The following is a 16,628-nucleotide window of genomic DNA, read 5'->3' as shown; positions in this document are numbered from 1 at the left end:
AAAGGGTGAGTGAGTGAGAGGTCCATGAGATTGGGTGGACTGAAGGAGAGGTAAGCCATGGTATGCAGGCTTCACATTACCAGGTAGTTCAAGGCCTTCTCTGTTTTCTTGAAGTGTAAGGAGTCTGGGTACCCCATTTCTGTGGTATAGGGCAGGTTGGTGATTGTTAAGTTGAAAGTGAATGGCACCAATTCTGGATAAATACTTGTAACTGGAGGGGAGAAAGAGTGAGAGTGATTATAACCCAGAGCCTATGTGTGAGTATGACACACACACACAGAGAGAGAGAGAGAGAGAGAGAGAGAGAGAGGAAGAGAGAGAGAGAGAGAATCAATTTCTTGTCTTAGTACTGAGCTGCTGAATGTGAGTAGAAGACTAGTAGAAGACTAATACTGTCTCATAGCCACAGTGTCCAGGAGATAAAGTACAGGATATCTTACCCAGAATCTCTTCTGCCCAACTAGAGGGTGAGAGTGAAACTTCACAGTGGACATTTGACTTCATCTTCAGAGGGATCCTGAATTTGTAGCCCAGAAAGTCTAAAGGTGGCATGTCACTGACATTTCATTGACTTGAGAAGGGAGTAAGACCTTATACTTTCAGATCTGGGCCACACCACATAAAAGTTTCAATGCACAGTGGCAAGTGTAAAGACTCAGAACTGGTCAAAGTGATGAAAATAAGCGACCGTTGAAAGGTCAGCCCCAAATTGGATACCAGTGTATCATGCCCTCCAAAACTCTTTGAAAACTGTGGAAAGTTTAGAGAGAATATAAAAGCCAGAGGAAGTGGTGGAATGCTGAGTGATGGGGAATGCTATATTCAAGGCACGACAAGGAGTTTGTGCTCTCGTGTTCACACCAGATGTGACTGTTTGTAAGAGATAAGGTCTGTCAATGACCCATGGTAAACTTGTGTGTAGGGGTCAGGTGTATTCTCAAAAGGCCCTGTCTCTACTTGAGGAATGGTTGCTTGTATGGGGACTTTATGAGGCCCCATGAGGGTTGATAGGCAGTTAATAATTCATCAGGAGGAAGGGACATTTTCTTCAGCTGTTTAAACTTGTAGATTTTTCAGGCAGTGGTGGCACATTCCTTTAATCCCAGCACTCAAGAGGCAGAGGTAGGTGGATTTCTTTGAGTACAAAGCCAGCTTGGCCTACAAGAGCTAGTTCCAGAACAGTTAGGACTACATAGAGAAACCCTATCTCATAAAAATCTGTCCCCCACAAAAAACCCAACCAATCAAATAAACAAAAAAACCTTGTAGGTTGTTTACGATCTTGTAAAGAAGCCCTTACTCGTAGTCATGAGAAACTCATCAGTCAAAAAAATGAAGAAAGAAAGAAAATGAAAATGAAAAGATGGAAAGAGAAACACAAAAATAGAGAGTTAGCCTTATGGTTAGGAAATTTTCTTAGGGAAATAAAAACTCACAGAGTCATGCAAAAAAAAAAAGGGAAGACATGGGCAAGTAGAATAAGATAAAATACAGACTGACTCTATATAAGACTTATGCACGGAATAAATTTATGGTCTATGAAAAGTCACAGACTTTTTAGAAAAAGAAAAATACAAAAACAAACAAAAAGCCAACCCAGAATTCCAAGAGCAACACATGTAGTGGCCCTGAAGGTTGGAAATGCATATAAGGCTTGGATGGCCAGAGAGACAGATACGAGGTACAGAACAGAGAACGCTGAGGCTTGTAGATGTGATTTCTCATTGTCTTCTCCATGGCCTACTCCAGTGGGTGTCCCTGACATCCTCCATTCTCATTTTCTCCACATTCTGCAGGATGTATCCCAGGTCCACGCAGCCTAGTCTGGTCAACCCTGTCTGCATTACAAACTACCTCTAGGATTCCACCAGGACCAACTCTAATTGCCACAATGGGTCCCTTTTCTTGCACCATATCCAACCTCTTCCCTCTTATGGTTTGAATAAGAATAGCCCCCATAGGACCATATATTTGAACACTTAGTCACTAAGAAATAGAACTATTTAAAAAAGGATTAAGGAACTACTTGGCAATGAAAAGGACCAATAGAAAAGTTGGTACCAGGAAGTGGGGTATTCCTAAAATAAGCATGACAATGCTGTTTGTCGTAAGACACCAGAAGACTTTGTGGAATGTGGGTGCCCCACTCAAGAGGTTCCAGAGAAGAACATTAGTAAGTGACCTAGAGACTGTTCTTGTGCTATTTTGGTGAAGAATGTGGCTGCTTTTTGCCCTTGTCCAGAAAGTCTGCCTAAGGTTAAATCAAAGAGTTTGGATTAATGGCATTGGCAGAACAGAATTCAAGGTAGCTTCATATTGACTACCGTGTGGTCACTCTTATGCAGATCTACAATGCAAAGGATGAACAAGGGAAAAGACAAAATGTATTCAGTTTGACGAGAAAGGGAGCACCAGGAAATGTAATAGAACTAAGCCCTGTGTTCAAGGAGACAGAGTGTTTAAAGAAAAGCCTGATGCTAAGTCAGGCTTCCTACCAATGGAAGCTGATGGCTGGGTCTGGAACAAGTCCAAGAGAGGGAAGTGTGATGCAGTCAGCACATCTGAGAGGAGTTAACGAACATCTGAAAAGTGCTTTGAGATATGGAGATACAGTGTTTGGAGTTTGCACAGGTAAGTTTCCAACTTGTGAAGAGGAATTAAAGGAAAGGTTAAGAAGTAAAGGAAGCCATCAACAACAGAAAGCAGATATAAAGGCAACTGGATGAGGGAGCCATGTTCTAGGACCATCACGTAACAGAACTTGGCATCTTAAGCCACATGGTTCTGGTTTTAGAGTCAAGAATATAAGAAAGGCGGTGTGAGATTTCCCTCTGTGGTTAAGGAAAGTCACTGAGGCCAGGCATGTGTCAGGAGTGTCCCTGTATGGAAGCTCAGCAAGGCTATAGTGTGGAGCTGTAAAGGTGAAGCCTGGATTATGTTGGAGACCCAAGGATGTGTAAAATGCCAATCGTGAGATACTATGCCCAAAAAATCTGAAAGGAGTGGAGGATCTGAAGAGTGCTTTGACATCAGATGTGGAGATGCAGAGATGGAGTTTGCCCAGATGGTTTTGTTTTTTAGTCAGTCTGGTATTTCCTCGCCATGTTCCCTTTTCTGCCTTTTGCAATGGTAATGCACACATTGAGCTCCTGTTTGTTGGAAGAGATCTGCTTATTTATCTTTATTTAACAAGGGGCTGCAGTTCAGAGATTGCCATGACTATCAAAAGAGACTTTGTACTTTCAAATAATTTAAGATTTGATAGACTGGGAAATTTTGAAATTGTCTAATCTTTTGAAGTTAGACTAAATGTTTTCATTATAATATGCCTACAAGTAAATAGGGGCCAGGGATAGAATGTGGTGGTCTCAGTCAAATATATTTGAATTCTCAAATATATAGGGAATAATACTATCTGAAAAGGCTTTAGGCAGCATAGCATTGGGGGAGGAAGTGTGTTACTGGAGGAAGTGAATTTTGAGATTAAAAGCCAAGCCTATCTGCAAATCAAGATGTAGCTTTCAGCTACTGCTCCTGCAACTGCCTGCATCAACTTGTTCCCCAGGCACTCCACCGCAATGATAATGGACTAAACCTCTGAAACTGTAAGCAAGCCCCAAATAATGCTTTGTTTTAATAGCATTTCCATGGTCATGACGTCTCTTCACAGCAACAGAATAGTGACCAAGGTACTAATCAGCCAGATCTTCCACGCCATTCTTCAACATCTGAGTCTGTTGAGAGCAGTGAACCTCCAGATCCTGAATTTCTTGTAAATAACTTGTTTTCCTCTGCTCTGAGATAGCCTGCAGCTGCTCTGAGCATGAGACACTCAGGAATTCCTGATGGCAGGAGCATGATTTCTGGTGGGTTTGGCTGGGGTGTGGGTATCCCTATATAAGCTGCCCCTGAACACAATAAAGAGGACATTCTTGTTTCAAGGATGACCAGTGTCTCTGTGAGTCTTTGTGTGTTTAAATCTTCAGGCCCTTGCCCAAGACTCGCGATTGGTCCTGTAGTGCAGGAGCCACAATACAGGAGTTGTACGGTATCATCACATAGTACAGGTGGGCGTTACATGAGTCTCCTTGACCTTCCTTATTTATCAACCCTCGCTAACCTGCCAGACCTAGCATGCCACCTACAAAGAGTTACCTAGCCTTGTCCGGTCAGCCTTTCCTGCACCAAAATCAATCTCTAAACGTTTGCTACAACCCTACTTACCCACCCCAAACCACAGAATCCTCCCACATAGCCAACCATAGCCAACCTTTCTTGGCAGCCAGATCTAATGTCACATTCAAATCTTAAACCAGGAGGTACATTACGGACATCAGCCCAGTCTACTCTGTTCACTTTCATTACACTGAAGCCATTTCTACCTTCTAGGCCCAACACATCTTCTTACCCTCCTCTCTGTTCCAGCCTTCTCTAACCATACTAAACTTAGAACAACAAAAGAAATACAAATGCCCAGATTACAAGACAAAAAAGCAATATTAAAGAACAAATCAATATATTCTCTCCCTCTTCAAAATATTTTTGTATAAATGTATGCCAACCAAAAGAACCCCAGGATATTGAACTTAAAAGAAAAAGTATAAAGTTCATCTAAGAATTCAAGGAGTTTTAAAAAGGCAAAGAACAGCTCAATGAAATTAATAGGACAGTCATTAAAAGATTAAATTCAAATATAAATTTTAAACCAATGATGATGCGACATGCAAGACATGAAGAAGACAGCCTAGTTCTTGGAAATAGAATTTAGTAAGAAGATAGAAACATTGAAGAAGACTCATGATGTGATGCACAAGACATGAAGAAGACAGCCTAGTTCTTGGAAATAGAATTCAGTAAGAAGATAGAAACATTGAAGAAGACTCAGGGGCTGGAGAGATGGCTCAGAGGTTAAGAGCACTCACTGGCTGTTCAACCAGAGGTCCTGAGTTCAATTAACCACATGGTGGCTCACAACCATCTATAATGAGATATAGTGCCCTCTTCTGGCCTATAGGGATATATGCAGGCAGAATATTGTATACATAGTAAATAAATAAATCTTTAAAAAAAAAAAGAAGAAGACTCAGGCTGAAATGAAGATGGAGCTGAAAAATCCAATGACTCAACCAGAAAACTCAAAAAAAGTACTGACACATAGAATGAATCAAACAAAATATAAAATATCAGGATTCACAAATAGAAAAAAGAAAGCACATTTAACAAATGGTGCTGGCATAACTGGATATCAACTTGTAGAAGAATGAAAATAGATCCATATCTATCACCATGCACAAAACTCAAGTCCAAATGGATCAAAGACCTCACCATAAAGCCAGCCACACTGAACCTCGTAGAAGAGAAAGGGGACAGTACACTTGAATGCATTGGCATAGTAGACCACTTCCTAAATATAACCCCAGTAGTAAAGACACTAAGAGAAACAATTAATAAATGGGACTTCCTGAAATTGAAAAGCTTCTATAAAGCAAAGGCCATGGTCAACAAGACAAAACGACAGCTTACAGAATGGAAAAGATCTTCACCAATCTCATGTCAGACAGAGATCTGATATCCAAAATATACAAAGAACTCAAAAAATTTGTCATCAACAGAACAAATAATCCAATAAAAAAATAGAGTACAGACCTGAACAGAGTATTCTCAACAGAGGAATCTAAAATGGCTGAAAGACACTTAAGGAAATGTAGAACATCCTTAGTCATCAGAGAAATGCAAATCAAAACAACTCTGAGATTCTGTCTTACGCCTGTAAGAATGGCCAAGATCAAAAACAGTGATGACAACGTATGCTGGAGAGGTTGTAGGGTAAAGGGAACACTCCTGCACTGCTGGTGGGAGTGAAAGTTGGTACAATCCTTTTGGATATCAGTGTGGTGATTTCTCAGAAAATTAGGAAACAACCTTCCTCAAGACCCAGCAATACCACTTTTGGGTATATATTCAAAGGATGCTCAATCCTGCCACAAGGACATGTGCTCAACTATGTTCATAGCAGCATTGTTTGTCATAGCCAGAACCTTGAAACAACCTAAATGCCCCTTGACCAAAGAATGGATAAGGAAAATGTGCTACATTTATACAATAGAGTACTACACAACAGAAAAAATAACGACATCTTGAAATTAGCAGGCAAATGGATGGAGCTAGAAAACCTCATTTTGAGTGAGGTAACCCAGACACAGAAAGACAATATTCCTATGTATTCATTCATAAGTGGTTTTTAAACACAAAGTAAAGAAAACCAGCTTACAAATCACAATCCCAGAGAACCTAGACAACAATGAGAACTCCAAGAGAGACATACATGGATCTAATCTACATGGGAAGTAAAAAAAGGCAAGGTATCCTGAGTAAATTGGGAGCATGGGGACCTTTGGAGAGGGTTGATGGGGAAAGGAGAGGCAGGGAGGGGAGAAGAAAAAAAATGTAGATTTCAATAAAAATCATTTTTAAAATAGAAAAAAAATGATCAGGATTCAAGGGTGAAGATCAGGACACAATAATGAAGGGATAGAAAAACAAACAAGCAATAGAAAAAGCACAGAGAGGGATAAAAGGGCACATGAAGATACTAAACCTTTGAATTAGTGGAAGAAGAATCCCAAGTCAATGTCATAGAAATCTCCAACAATATCAAAAATGAATACTTCCCCAAACGAAGAAAGACACACTCATATAGATACCAGAAGAACACACAACACCTAATAGGTAAGACTAAAAAAGAAAATCATCATGGCATATCATATTTAAAATACTAATATATGCAACGAAGAAAATAGATTGAAAGTTGCAATAGAAAAATACACAAGTCATAATCCATCAGAATTTCAGGTGATTTTTCAAAGGAAACTTTGAAAGCCGGATGGTCCTGGAGCAATGCACTGCAAGTTCTAAAAGACTATGATGGTCAACCTAGACTAAAGGACCCAGCAAAACTATCTGCCATTACTGGAGAAAGAAAGTATTTTCATGATAATACACCCTAAAGAATTATATCCAACACAGATTGTGACTGGTCAAAGGGGACCAAGATGTATATGACCAGACCCTGCTGGACAGACCAGTCTGTAGGCCCTAGGCCCTGGGGCAAAACCTCAGGGCCTCTCCAACTAATTTCAGCTGCACTTGCTGGCCAATAGGCAAGACTCTTGCAGGAAGGCTGCTCCAGCATCCATTCCATTGGACCCTGTAATCTACAAATCTCATTCTGTCCCTAAACCGAACCAGTCCCTGCAACCTCAGCAGCTCCCTGAGATACAGACAGCGACTTCACAGAGGAGACCAAAAGTGACTCCCTGAGTCACAGACACTGACTGCAAGAATTAAACCAAGAGGGAAAGATACTGCCTGCACCAATTCGAGGAAGAGATGGGTAGTTGCCAATGCAAGAATACATTCAACAACCTAAAGAACAATATGGTAACACCAGAACCTAGTGGTCCTACAACATGAAGGCCTGAACATCTTAATCCAGAAGAACCAGAATAAAACAACCTTAAATACACCTTTATGAAGATGATAAAGAATACTTAAAGAGGAATGAAAAATTCTCTTAAAAATGGAAGAAAAGACAAAAAATTGAATCAATATATCTCTTAAAGAAAACCAAGAAAAAAAACAATCAAGTATGTGAAGCAAATAGTTCAAACAGTTCAAGACTTAAAAATTGAAATAGAGGCAATAAAGAAAACACAAACTGAGGGAATTCTGAAAATGAAAAATTTGGGTGAGTAGACAGGAACTACAGATACAAACATAACTGACAAAATATGATAGATGGAAGAGAGAATCTCAGGTGTTGAAGACTATAGAGGAAATAGATTGGTGAATCTATTTAAAAGAAAATATTAAATCCAACAATTTTTTTTTTAACAAAAACATCCAGAAAATTTGGGACATCATGAAAAGACCAAACCTAAGAATAATAGGATAGAAGAAGTCCAGATCAAAGGCACAGAAAACATATTCAACAAAATCATAAAGGATAACTTTCCCAACCTAAAGAAGGATATGCCAATGAAGGTATGAGAAGTTTACAGAATACCAAATAGACTGAACCGAAAAAGTCCCCTAGTCATATACTAATCAAAACACTAGACATACAGTATAAACAAAGACTATTAAGAGCTGCAAAGGAAACAAAGTAACATGAAAGGTGGACCTATCAGAATTATACCCATGTTCTCAATGGAAACTCTGAAAGCCAGAAGGTCCTGGACAGAAATGCTGCAGACACTAAGAGACCGTGGAAGCAAGCCCAGACTACTATATCCAGCAAAACTTTTAATCACCATAGATGGAGAAAACAAGATATTCCATGACAAAACCAGATTTAAACATTACCTATCCACAAACCCAGTATTACAAAAAGGACTAGAAGGAAAACTCCAACCCAAGAAAGTAAGGTGCACTCATGAAAACACAGGCAACAGATAACCTCACATCAACAAACCCCAAAAAAGGGAACCACACAAAACACTACTGTTGTTCTTTTTTAAAGATATGGTGATGGCGGGGGGGGGGGGGGGGGGGGAGGCCAGTCCCATGAGGGGTCGCAGTCCTGAGGCCTAGACAGGGTTGCAGCCTGTTATCTAAATTCTCAGTGGGGCCAAGGCAGGCGGGAGACTGCAGCTAGTGAGAGACAGACAGACAGGCAGAGACAGACAGATATGTCATGCAGAGAGAGTTTGGGTAAAGACTTTAAGAGGGTTATGGAAAGGAAGGGGAAAAGGAGAAGAGTGGGGGGAGAAGAGAGGCAGGGGGAGAGAGAGAGAGAGAGAGAGAGAGAGGGCAGCCACCTCTTAGAAGAGGGACAAAAAGAGAGAGCACAGGCTGGAGGAAGCTGGAGATCTGCTTGCCAGGGTAGGAGGGGGAGGGTTGGGAGTGGGCGGAGCTTGTCTCTTAAAGGGACAGGGTACCCAGGTGACAGGCCAGCAGATCATAACGACTACCACTGAAAAAATAACAGATATTAACAACCCTTGTCATTAATATCTCCTAATATCAATGGACTCAATTCACCTATAAAAAGACACAGGCTAAGAGACTAGACTCAAAACAGGGTCGATTCTACTGCTGCATACAAGAAAAACACCTCAATCTCAAAGAAAGACATTATCTCAGAGATAAGGGTCGGGAAAAAAAAAATTTCAAACAAATGGACCTAAGACACAAGCATGTTTAGCTATCCTAATATCTAATAAAATAGACCTCAAACTAAAATCAAAAGAGATGGAGAAGGGCACTTGTTACTCATAACAGGAAAAATCCATCAATATGAAATCTCAGTTCTGAACATCTATGCCCAAATAAAAGAGCACCCACATATGCAAAAGAAACATTAGTAAAGCTTACTTAAATAACACACCAAAACCTGCACATTAATAGTAGGAAACTTCAACACCCCATACTTACCCAATGGGCAGGTCTACTATTGGGAGCTACTAAGTACCAGCCTCAGCACTCCCTCAAGGGCTAAGAACAGGACTTCTACAACAAGTGAGAACTGGATTGGGAATGGGACCTGAGGGGTAGAATGAACTTACTGACTCAGGCATGGCTTCCCCTTTTTTCTTGGGGAAAGATGGAAGGAGGGGAAGAAGAAGAAGCATAAGGGCAGAAAACATAAGGGCACATCATAAGGGTAAGGGATGAGTGATAAGGACGAAGGGTGAAAAGGGGGTGAGCTCCACAAAGCTTCTAGTTTACATAGGCACACAGAGAAGTTAGCAATCACACAGGCAGTAACAATATTATTGACCATGCATTTTCACAGAGTCACAAGAATCTGGTGGGTCTGGTTTTTCATCTCAGAGGGGGCATGGCTGTGAAGTTCTCCTGCAGCTGGGAACACAGCATTGGTAGCTATACTAAGCTGCAGGCTTGATTTGGATTATCATCCAGCTGGTTGAGTTAAAAGGAATCTCTTCTGCAAACTTTGATTTTGGCTCCAGCAGGGTATCCAGGTGACATTTTTTCTCTCTGAAACTAGTTTTAGTGACTCAATCTTTTTCCTATATAAACAGTTAACTTCCTGCACGACGATCGTGTGTTAGTTGAAACCAAGGTGAAGGGTAAATACAGAATATAAGTACCCATAGCCCATCAAGTCAGAGCAGAAGACCAGTAGATTACACTTTCCTGAGCCTGTTGTTAGAGCAGACATATTACCCCTGTATGAGGCTCTATTCTTATCAGTGACTGCTGACAATAAAGAAAGTTTGAGGTGAACAATTTTTTATGTAGATTTTGGCTACAAGAACAAAGGTTTGACTGAGTGAATCCATTTCAAACCGTGGCTTCATGTTGTGTTGGGGGTAGCCTGTTGCCCTATAGGAAAAGTCAGGTTTATACACTGCTAGGATAGTATAGAGGGGAGAAATGCATTGATTTCACAAGATTTTTACAGAATCGACAGTGACTTATCTGAAGGACAGATGTCCCTTAGCTCTGGAAAAATCAGGTTACTCCAAGTGTCATGTACATATACTTCCTGGGGATAGCGCAAAAATCAGATTACTCCAAGTGTCATGTACATATACTTCCTGTGGATAGTCCAATAGATGTGTCAGCTGTACATTGCTGCGTAATACTTGTGGGCTCACCACAGACTACTAGATAGAAATTTAAGAAAACTAACAGATGGACTTAACAGATATCAATAGAACATTTTACCCAAACACAAAGGAATATACCTTTCTTCTCCATAACTCATGGAACCTTCTCTAAAATTAACCACACCTCAGTAACAAAGCAAACTCCAACAGATACAAAAAAGTTGCAATAACCCCCTGTATCTTATCGGAATATCATGACTTAAAGTTAGAATTCAACAACACTAATTGCAGAAAGTATAAAAACTCATGGAAATTGAACAGTGCTCAACTGAAGGAAGAAACAGAAAGAAATTAAAGACTTCCTAAAATTCATTGAAAATGAATGTACTACATAGCCAAATCTATGGAACACTATGAAAGCAGTGCTAAGAGGAAAGTTCATAGCAATAAGTGCCTACATAAAGAAAGTGGAGAAATCTCACACTAGCGACTTAACAGCACACTTGAAAACTCTAGAACAAAAAAAGAAGCAGATTAATCCAGGAGGAGTAGGTGACAGGAAAATATCAAATTGAGGACTGAAATCAATGAAATAGAAACAAGCAAACAAAAGAAAAACAATACAAAGAATGAATGAAACAAAGAGCTGATTCTTCAAGAAACTTTAGATATTAGTGACTTATTTTTTCAATCAAAAGACATTGGATAAAGAAACAAAATCCTTCTATCTATTCTCTACAAGAAACACACCTCAGTTTCAAAGATAGGTACCACCTTAGAGCAAAAGTATATAAAAACATTCACCAGTCAAAGAGGACCAAGACACAAGCAGGCATTGCCATCTTAATATCTGACAAAGTAGACAGATTGAAGTCAATCAGATGCAATAAAGAGTGACACACCCTTCTAAGCAAGGGAATACTAAATGAAGAGATATTACTATCTCAAACATATATGAACCAAACTCTGGGGTCTCAATTTTAAAAAAAATACAAAAAGTACTCATAAATTTAAAAACAAGCATCAATCCATTAACAGTAGGTTATTTTAATAACCCACTTGATCCAACATACATGTCATCTGGATTAAAAAAAAATAAGAGAAAGATCCTGGCCTAACATTTTGGAGGAAGACTTCGTCTTTGCTGGAGGCTAGGTGGTATCTAGGGACGCCAGAAAAAACACCACCCACCTCCACTAACACTACTTCAAGCCTGCTGAACAACTCCAGACTGTATTCCTCCCCCTTTTCCTGGGCTCAATACTAGGTTTCCTGGGCTCCATACTAGGCCCATAGATCCAGCAGCTCTATTGGAGACCAGGCCAGATATAGGGATCCTGAGTTAGACAGAAAGCTTCTGCTTCACTGGAGGCCACATCATACTAGGAACCCCAGAGACCAAACAGATGCTCAGTATCCCAGAGGCCCCACAGATGTACCTGGAGGCTGCACTTTCATTTCTTGGCTGCTGCGTTCCAAGTAATCACACAGAAACTTATATTAATTACAAACTGTTTGACTGATGGCTTAGGCATATCACTAGCTAACTCTTATATCATAAAGTAGCCCATTTATATTAGTTCATATTTTACCACAAGGCTTGTGAGCTTGTGGCATGTTGCTTCACATCTGGCTTTTGCAATGGCTGGTGACATCTCTCTCACTCTGTCTTCCTTTTCTCTGTGTCTCTGTTTGGATTTCCCTCCTCTCTCTATTCTGCCTCACCATTGGCCAAATGGGCATCATTATTAACCAATGGTAATAAAACATATTCACAGCATATAGAGAGGTATCACCCATCACACAAATACTTGGAACAGCAGAGGGAACGTTGGCACCCAAAACTCCAGAGATCTTACAGGCCCCCAAAATGCCAGGGGAGACACCCTACTTGTCTTAAAGACTCATTAGTCAAGAACCCTCAGCCATTTAGTCCAGAATAAAAAAGTGGGAACAGAAACCAAGGAACAAAATGTCCATACATAGACAAACACAAATAAATACCTAGACTTACAATCATCCTAGGCCCAGATGCCTAACTGCCAGTGAAAAAACACAATAATAGAAAGGGCAATATGGCATCTCCAGAGTCCAGTTATCCTACAACCATTCAATGTAGCTGACCCATAAGAAAATGATCTTAAAAATAATTTTATGAAGATGATAGAGGTCCTAAAAGAGGAAATGAAAAAATCCTTTAAAGAGATTGAAGAAAAGATGAACAAAAAAATTGGATGAAATCAGTAAATCCCTTAAAGAATGCCAAAACTGCCAAGATAAAACAAACAGATGAAGAAAACAGTTCAAGACCTGAAAATGGAAATAGAAGCAATAAAGCAAACACAAATTGACAGAATTCTGGAAATGGAAAATCTGGGTAAGGAAAAGGGGAACTACAGATGTAAACATGAGCAACAGAACACAAGAGATGGAAGGGAGAATCTCAGGCATTGAGGACACTATAGAGGAAACAGATACATCAGTCAAAGAAAATGTTAAATCTAAAAAAGTTCCTAACACAAAACATCCAGGAAACCTGGACACAGCAGAAAGACCAAACCTAAGGAAAATTGGAATAGAAGAAGGAGAATAAACACTGTTCAAGAGCCCAGAAAATACTTTCATCAAAGTTATATAAGAAAATTTTCCTAACATAAAGAAAGAGTTGCCTATAAATGTACAAGAAACAGAACACCAAATTCTGTAAGACTGGAACATAAAAGATAGTCCCTCACCACAAAATAATCAAGACACTAAACATACAGAATGAATAAATAATACTAAAACTGAAAGGAGAAAAGAACAAGTAACATATAAATTTAGACCTACTAGAATTACACCTGATTTCTCAGTGCAGACTTTAATAGCCAGAAGGGTTTAGATGGATTTGCTGCAGACTCTAAGAGATCACAGATGTCTACCTAGACTACTATACCCAGTGAAACATTCAATCACCATGAAAGTAGAATACAAGATATTGCATGATACAGTCAAACGTACACAATATCTATTCACAAATCGAGCCTTACAAGAGAAACTAGAATGAAAACTCAAATCCAATGAGCTTCATTACACCCTTAAAAACACAGGAAATAATCTCAAATCAGCAAAAACATAAGTGAATTGGACACACAAACACACATACACACACACAACGCCACCAGTATCACAACCATAACTATCAGTGCCACCATCAGTATTAAAAACAAAATAATAAGAATTAATAATTACTGATATCTCTGAATACCAATGAACTCAATTCTCCAATAAAAAGACAGAGATTAGCAGAATATACATAAAAACAGGATCCATCCTTCCTCTGCAAACAGAAACATACTCAATATAAAAGATAGATATTACTTCAGAGTAAAGGGTTGAAAAAAGATTTTATATGCAAATGAATCCCCAAAACAAGCTGGAGTAGCTATACTAATATCTAACAAAATAGACTTCAAACAAAAATTAATCAAGAGATGGAGGATATTTCATTCTCATCAAAGGAAAAGTGCATCAAGATGCCATTTCACTGTATAACGCCTATGCTCCAAATGCAATGATATTCACATTTGTAAGAGTTACATTACTACAGTTTAAATCATACATTGAACCTCACACATTAATAATGGGAGACTTCAATACGCACTCTCACCAATGGACAGGTCATCTAGACAAAAACTAAACAGAGAAATAATGAACCTAACAGATGTTATATATCAAAAGGACCTAACAGATATCCATAGAACATTTCACCCAAACACAAAAGCATACACCTTCTTGCAGCACTTCATGGAACATTCTCCCAAACTGACCACATACTCAGCCACAAAGCAAGTCTAAATAGGTAAAAGAAAATTGAAATAATCTCCTGTACCCTATGAGATCACCACAGATTAAAGCTGGATTTCAACAAGTACAAAAACAGAAAGTCTACAATCTCATGGAAACTGAACACCTGCCTACTGAACAACTAATGGTCAAGGCAGATATAAAGAATTTTAAAAACTTCCGAGAATTCTATTAAAATGAATGCACAACATACTTAAACTGATGGGACACAATGAAAGTAGTAGTTAGAGGAAAGTTCATAGCACTAATAGAAAAAAGAAGCAAACACACCAAAGAGGAGTAGATGGCAGCAAATAAACCGAGGGTGGAAATCAATAAAATAAAACAAAGAGAATCAAATAAAGAATCAATGAAACAGAGTTGGTTCTTTGAGAATATCAACAAGATAGACAAATCCTCATCCAAACTAATTAAAAAGACACAGAGAGAATATCCAATTAATAAAATCGGATACATAAAAGAGGCTATAACAAGACATCAAGGAAAATCCAATGAGTCATTAGGTCATACATTAAAAACCTGTACTCTGGAAATTGGGAAATCGAAAAGAAATGGGCAATATTTTGGACAGATCCCACATTCCAAACTTAAGTCAAGAGATCAACAATTAAAATAGATCTGTAGCCCCTAAGAAAATAGAAACTGTTGTTAAAAATCTCCAATCCAATAAAAGCCCAGGGCCAGATGATTTAATACCAAATTCTACCAGATGTTTAAAGAAGAATTAATGCAAACACTCCCCAAATTATTTTACAAAACAGAAATAGAAGGAACATTGCTAAGTTTATTTTATTAAGCCATAGTCACATTCACTATGATACCCAAACCACTCAAAGGTTCAATAAAGAAAAAGAATTCCAGATAAAACTGAACAGCCTTCTGAATATATAAGTAAAAACACTCAATCCAATACTTGCCAACTGAATATAAGAGCACATCAAAAAGATCATACACTATGGCAAAGTAGGCTTCAACCAAGACATTTGGTTAGGTGAATTTCCTAGGGAGACCTGCTCTTTTCTGAGGGAAGGTGGAAGAGGAGGTGGCATGCATACCGTGGTAGTAACCAACAGCTTTTTATTAAGACTTAAGATCTAAATCATGCTTGGTAATGGAAACCTAGCATTGAAACCCACTATGTCAGGGAAACATCCATTTTACTAAATGAGCATAATCGCAAATAACAATATAAATATTTGTCCTCATACCCACAGATAAGGGTAACCCTCACCCCTCTCCGAGGAAACTTCTTTTTGCAATAGACAGAAAACATACCAGAGAACAATAAGAAGTCAAAATTCAGAGTTATGGAGCCAAGTTCCAATGAATACATCTACAAAACACTCCAGAACCTAAAGCTTAGGAACACTGAGAAAGAGGGTGTAGGATTGTAAGAGCCAGAGGACCGTGGAGTTGTCTGGGAGGTTGCATCTATTAGTAATATCAGAAGCTACACTCAAAAATTCTTACCAACATCGCTGTCTAAACATGAGGTGAGTTAGGACAATAAACATGCCAAAGTGGATGGAGAAAGACCACAAATCCTCAGTCCTACACAAAGAACAATAGGTAACTAAGGAATACTCAGAATAGAAAAAGGAAGAGCGCACTAACTGGTTGTGAAAAGCAAATGAAAATATGCTTCATTTTCAGCCCTGAAAATATGTGTACACAACACAGATTCAGTAGATTATATTTAGGAATATATTGTATAATATTTGTTATAGTATATAGGCTCTCTCCAAAAACCAAAAGAAAAAATCCACCTAACAAAATCCCCAATACCAGGCATTAGGAGCCCCTTATGTATAACATATATTATAATGTATAATTTATTTTATTCCTAAATATAATCACAAGCATGTGACAACAATTAATGAAATAAGGGCCATAACTTTGAAAAAGAGCAAAGTGTGAATTTATGGGAGGGTTTAGAAAGAGGACAGGGAAAGGGGAAATTATGTGATTATATTATAATCTCAAAAATAGAAGAAAAAGAAAAAACTCAATTCAAATTTTAATAAAAACTCAAAGCTCTGCGGGCCATGAAGAAGGAACCATGGGTGGGAGTACTGGCTGTGCAAGCGTGACAGCCCAAGTTTGAATCCCTTGCACTCACATAAAAAGTTGGGCTGGGCCATGTGTGTGCCTGGAAGAGCAGACAGAGCCGTGATGTGTGCGGAGACAGGAGGATCTCTGGGGATT

At 38.9% G+C, this 16,628-nt stretch overlaps 1 protein-coding gene across 1 annotated transcript in view; it reads right to left on the bottom strand.

The window, feature by feature from the left end:
* Muc16 (mucin 16, cell surface associated) overlaps window positions 1–16,628 on the bottom strand; it is a 159,861-nt gene that overhangs the window by 109,512 nt on the left and 33,721 nt on the right. Inside the window, exon 5 of the mRNA XM_087905954.1 lies at window positions 81–211. Coding sequence (XP_087762080.1) covers window positions 81–211 — 131 coding nt within the window. The remainder of the gene's footprint in view (window positions 1–80; window positions 212–16,628) is intronic.

The sequence above is a fragment of the Myodes glareolus genome, chromosome 4 (assembly GCF_982192425.1).
Source record: "Myodes glareolus chromosome 4, mMyoGla1.1, whole genome shotgun sequence".
Classification (NCBI taxonomy): Eukaryota; Metazoa; Chordata; class Mammalia; order Rodentia; family Cricetidae; genus Myodes; species Myodes glareolus.
Note: the sequence above shows the minus strand (reverse complement) of the source record. Positions and strands in the feature narration are given on the sequence as shown.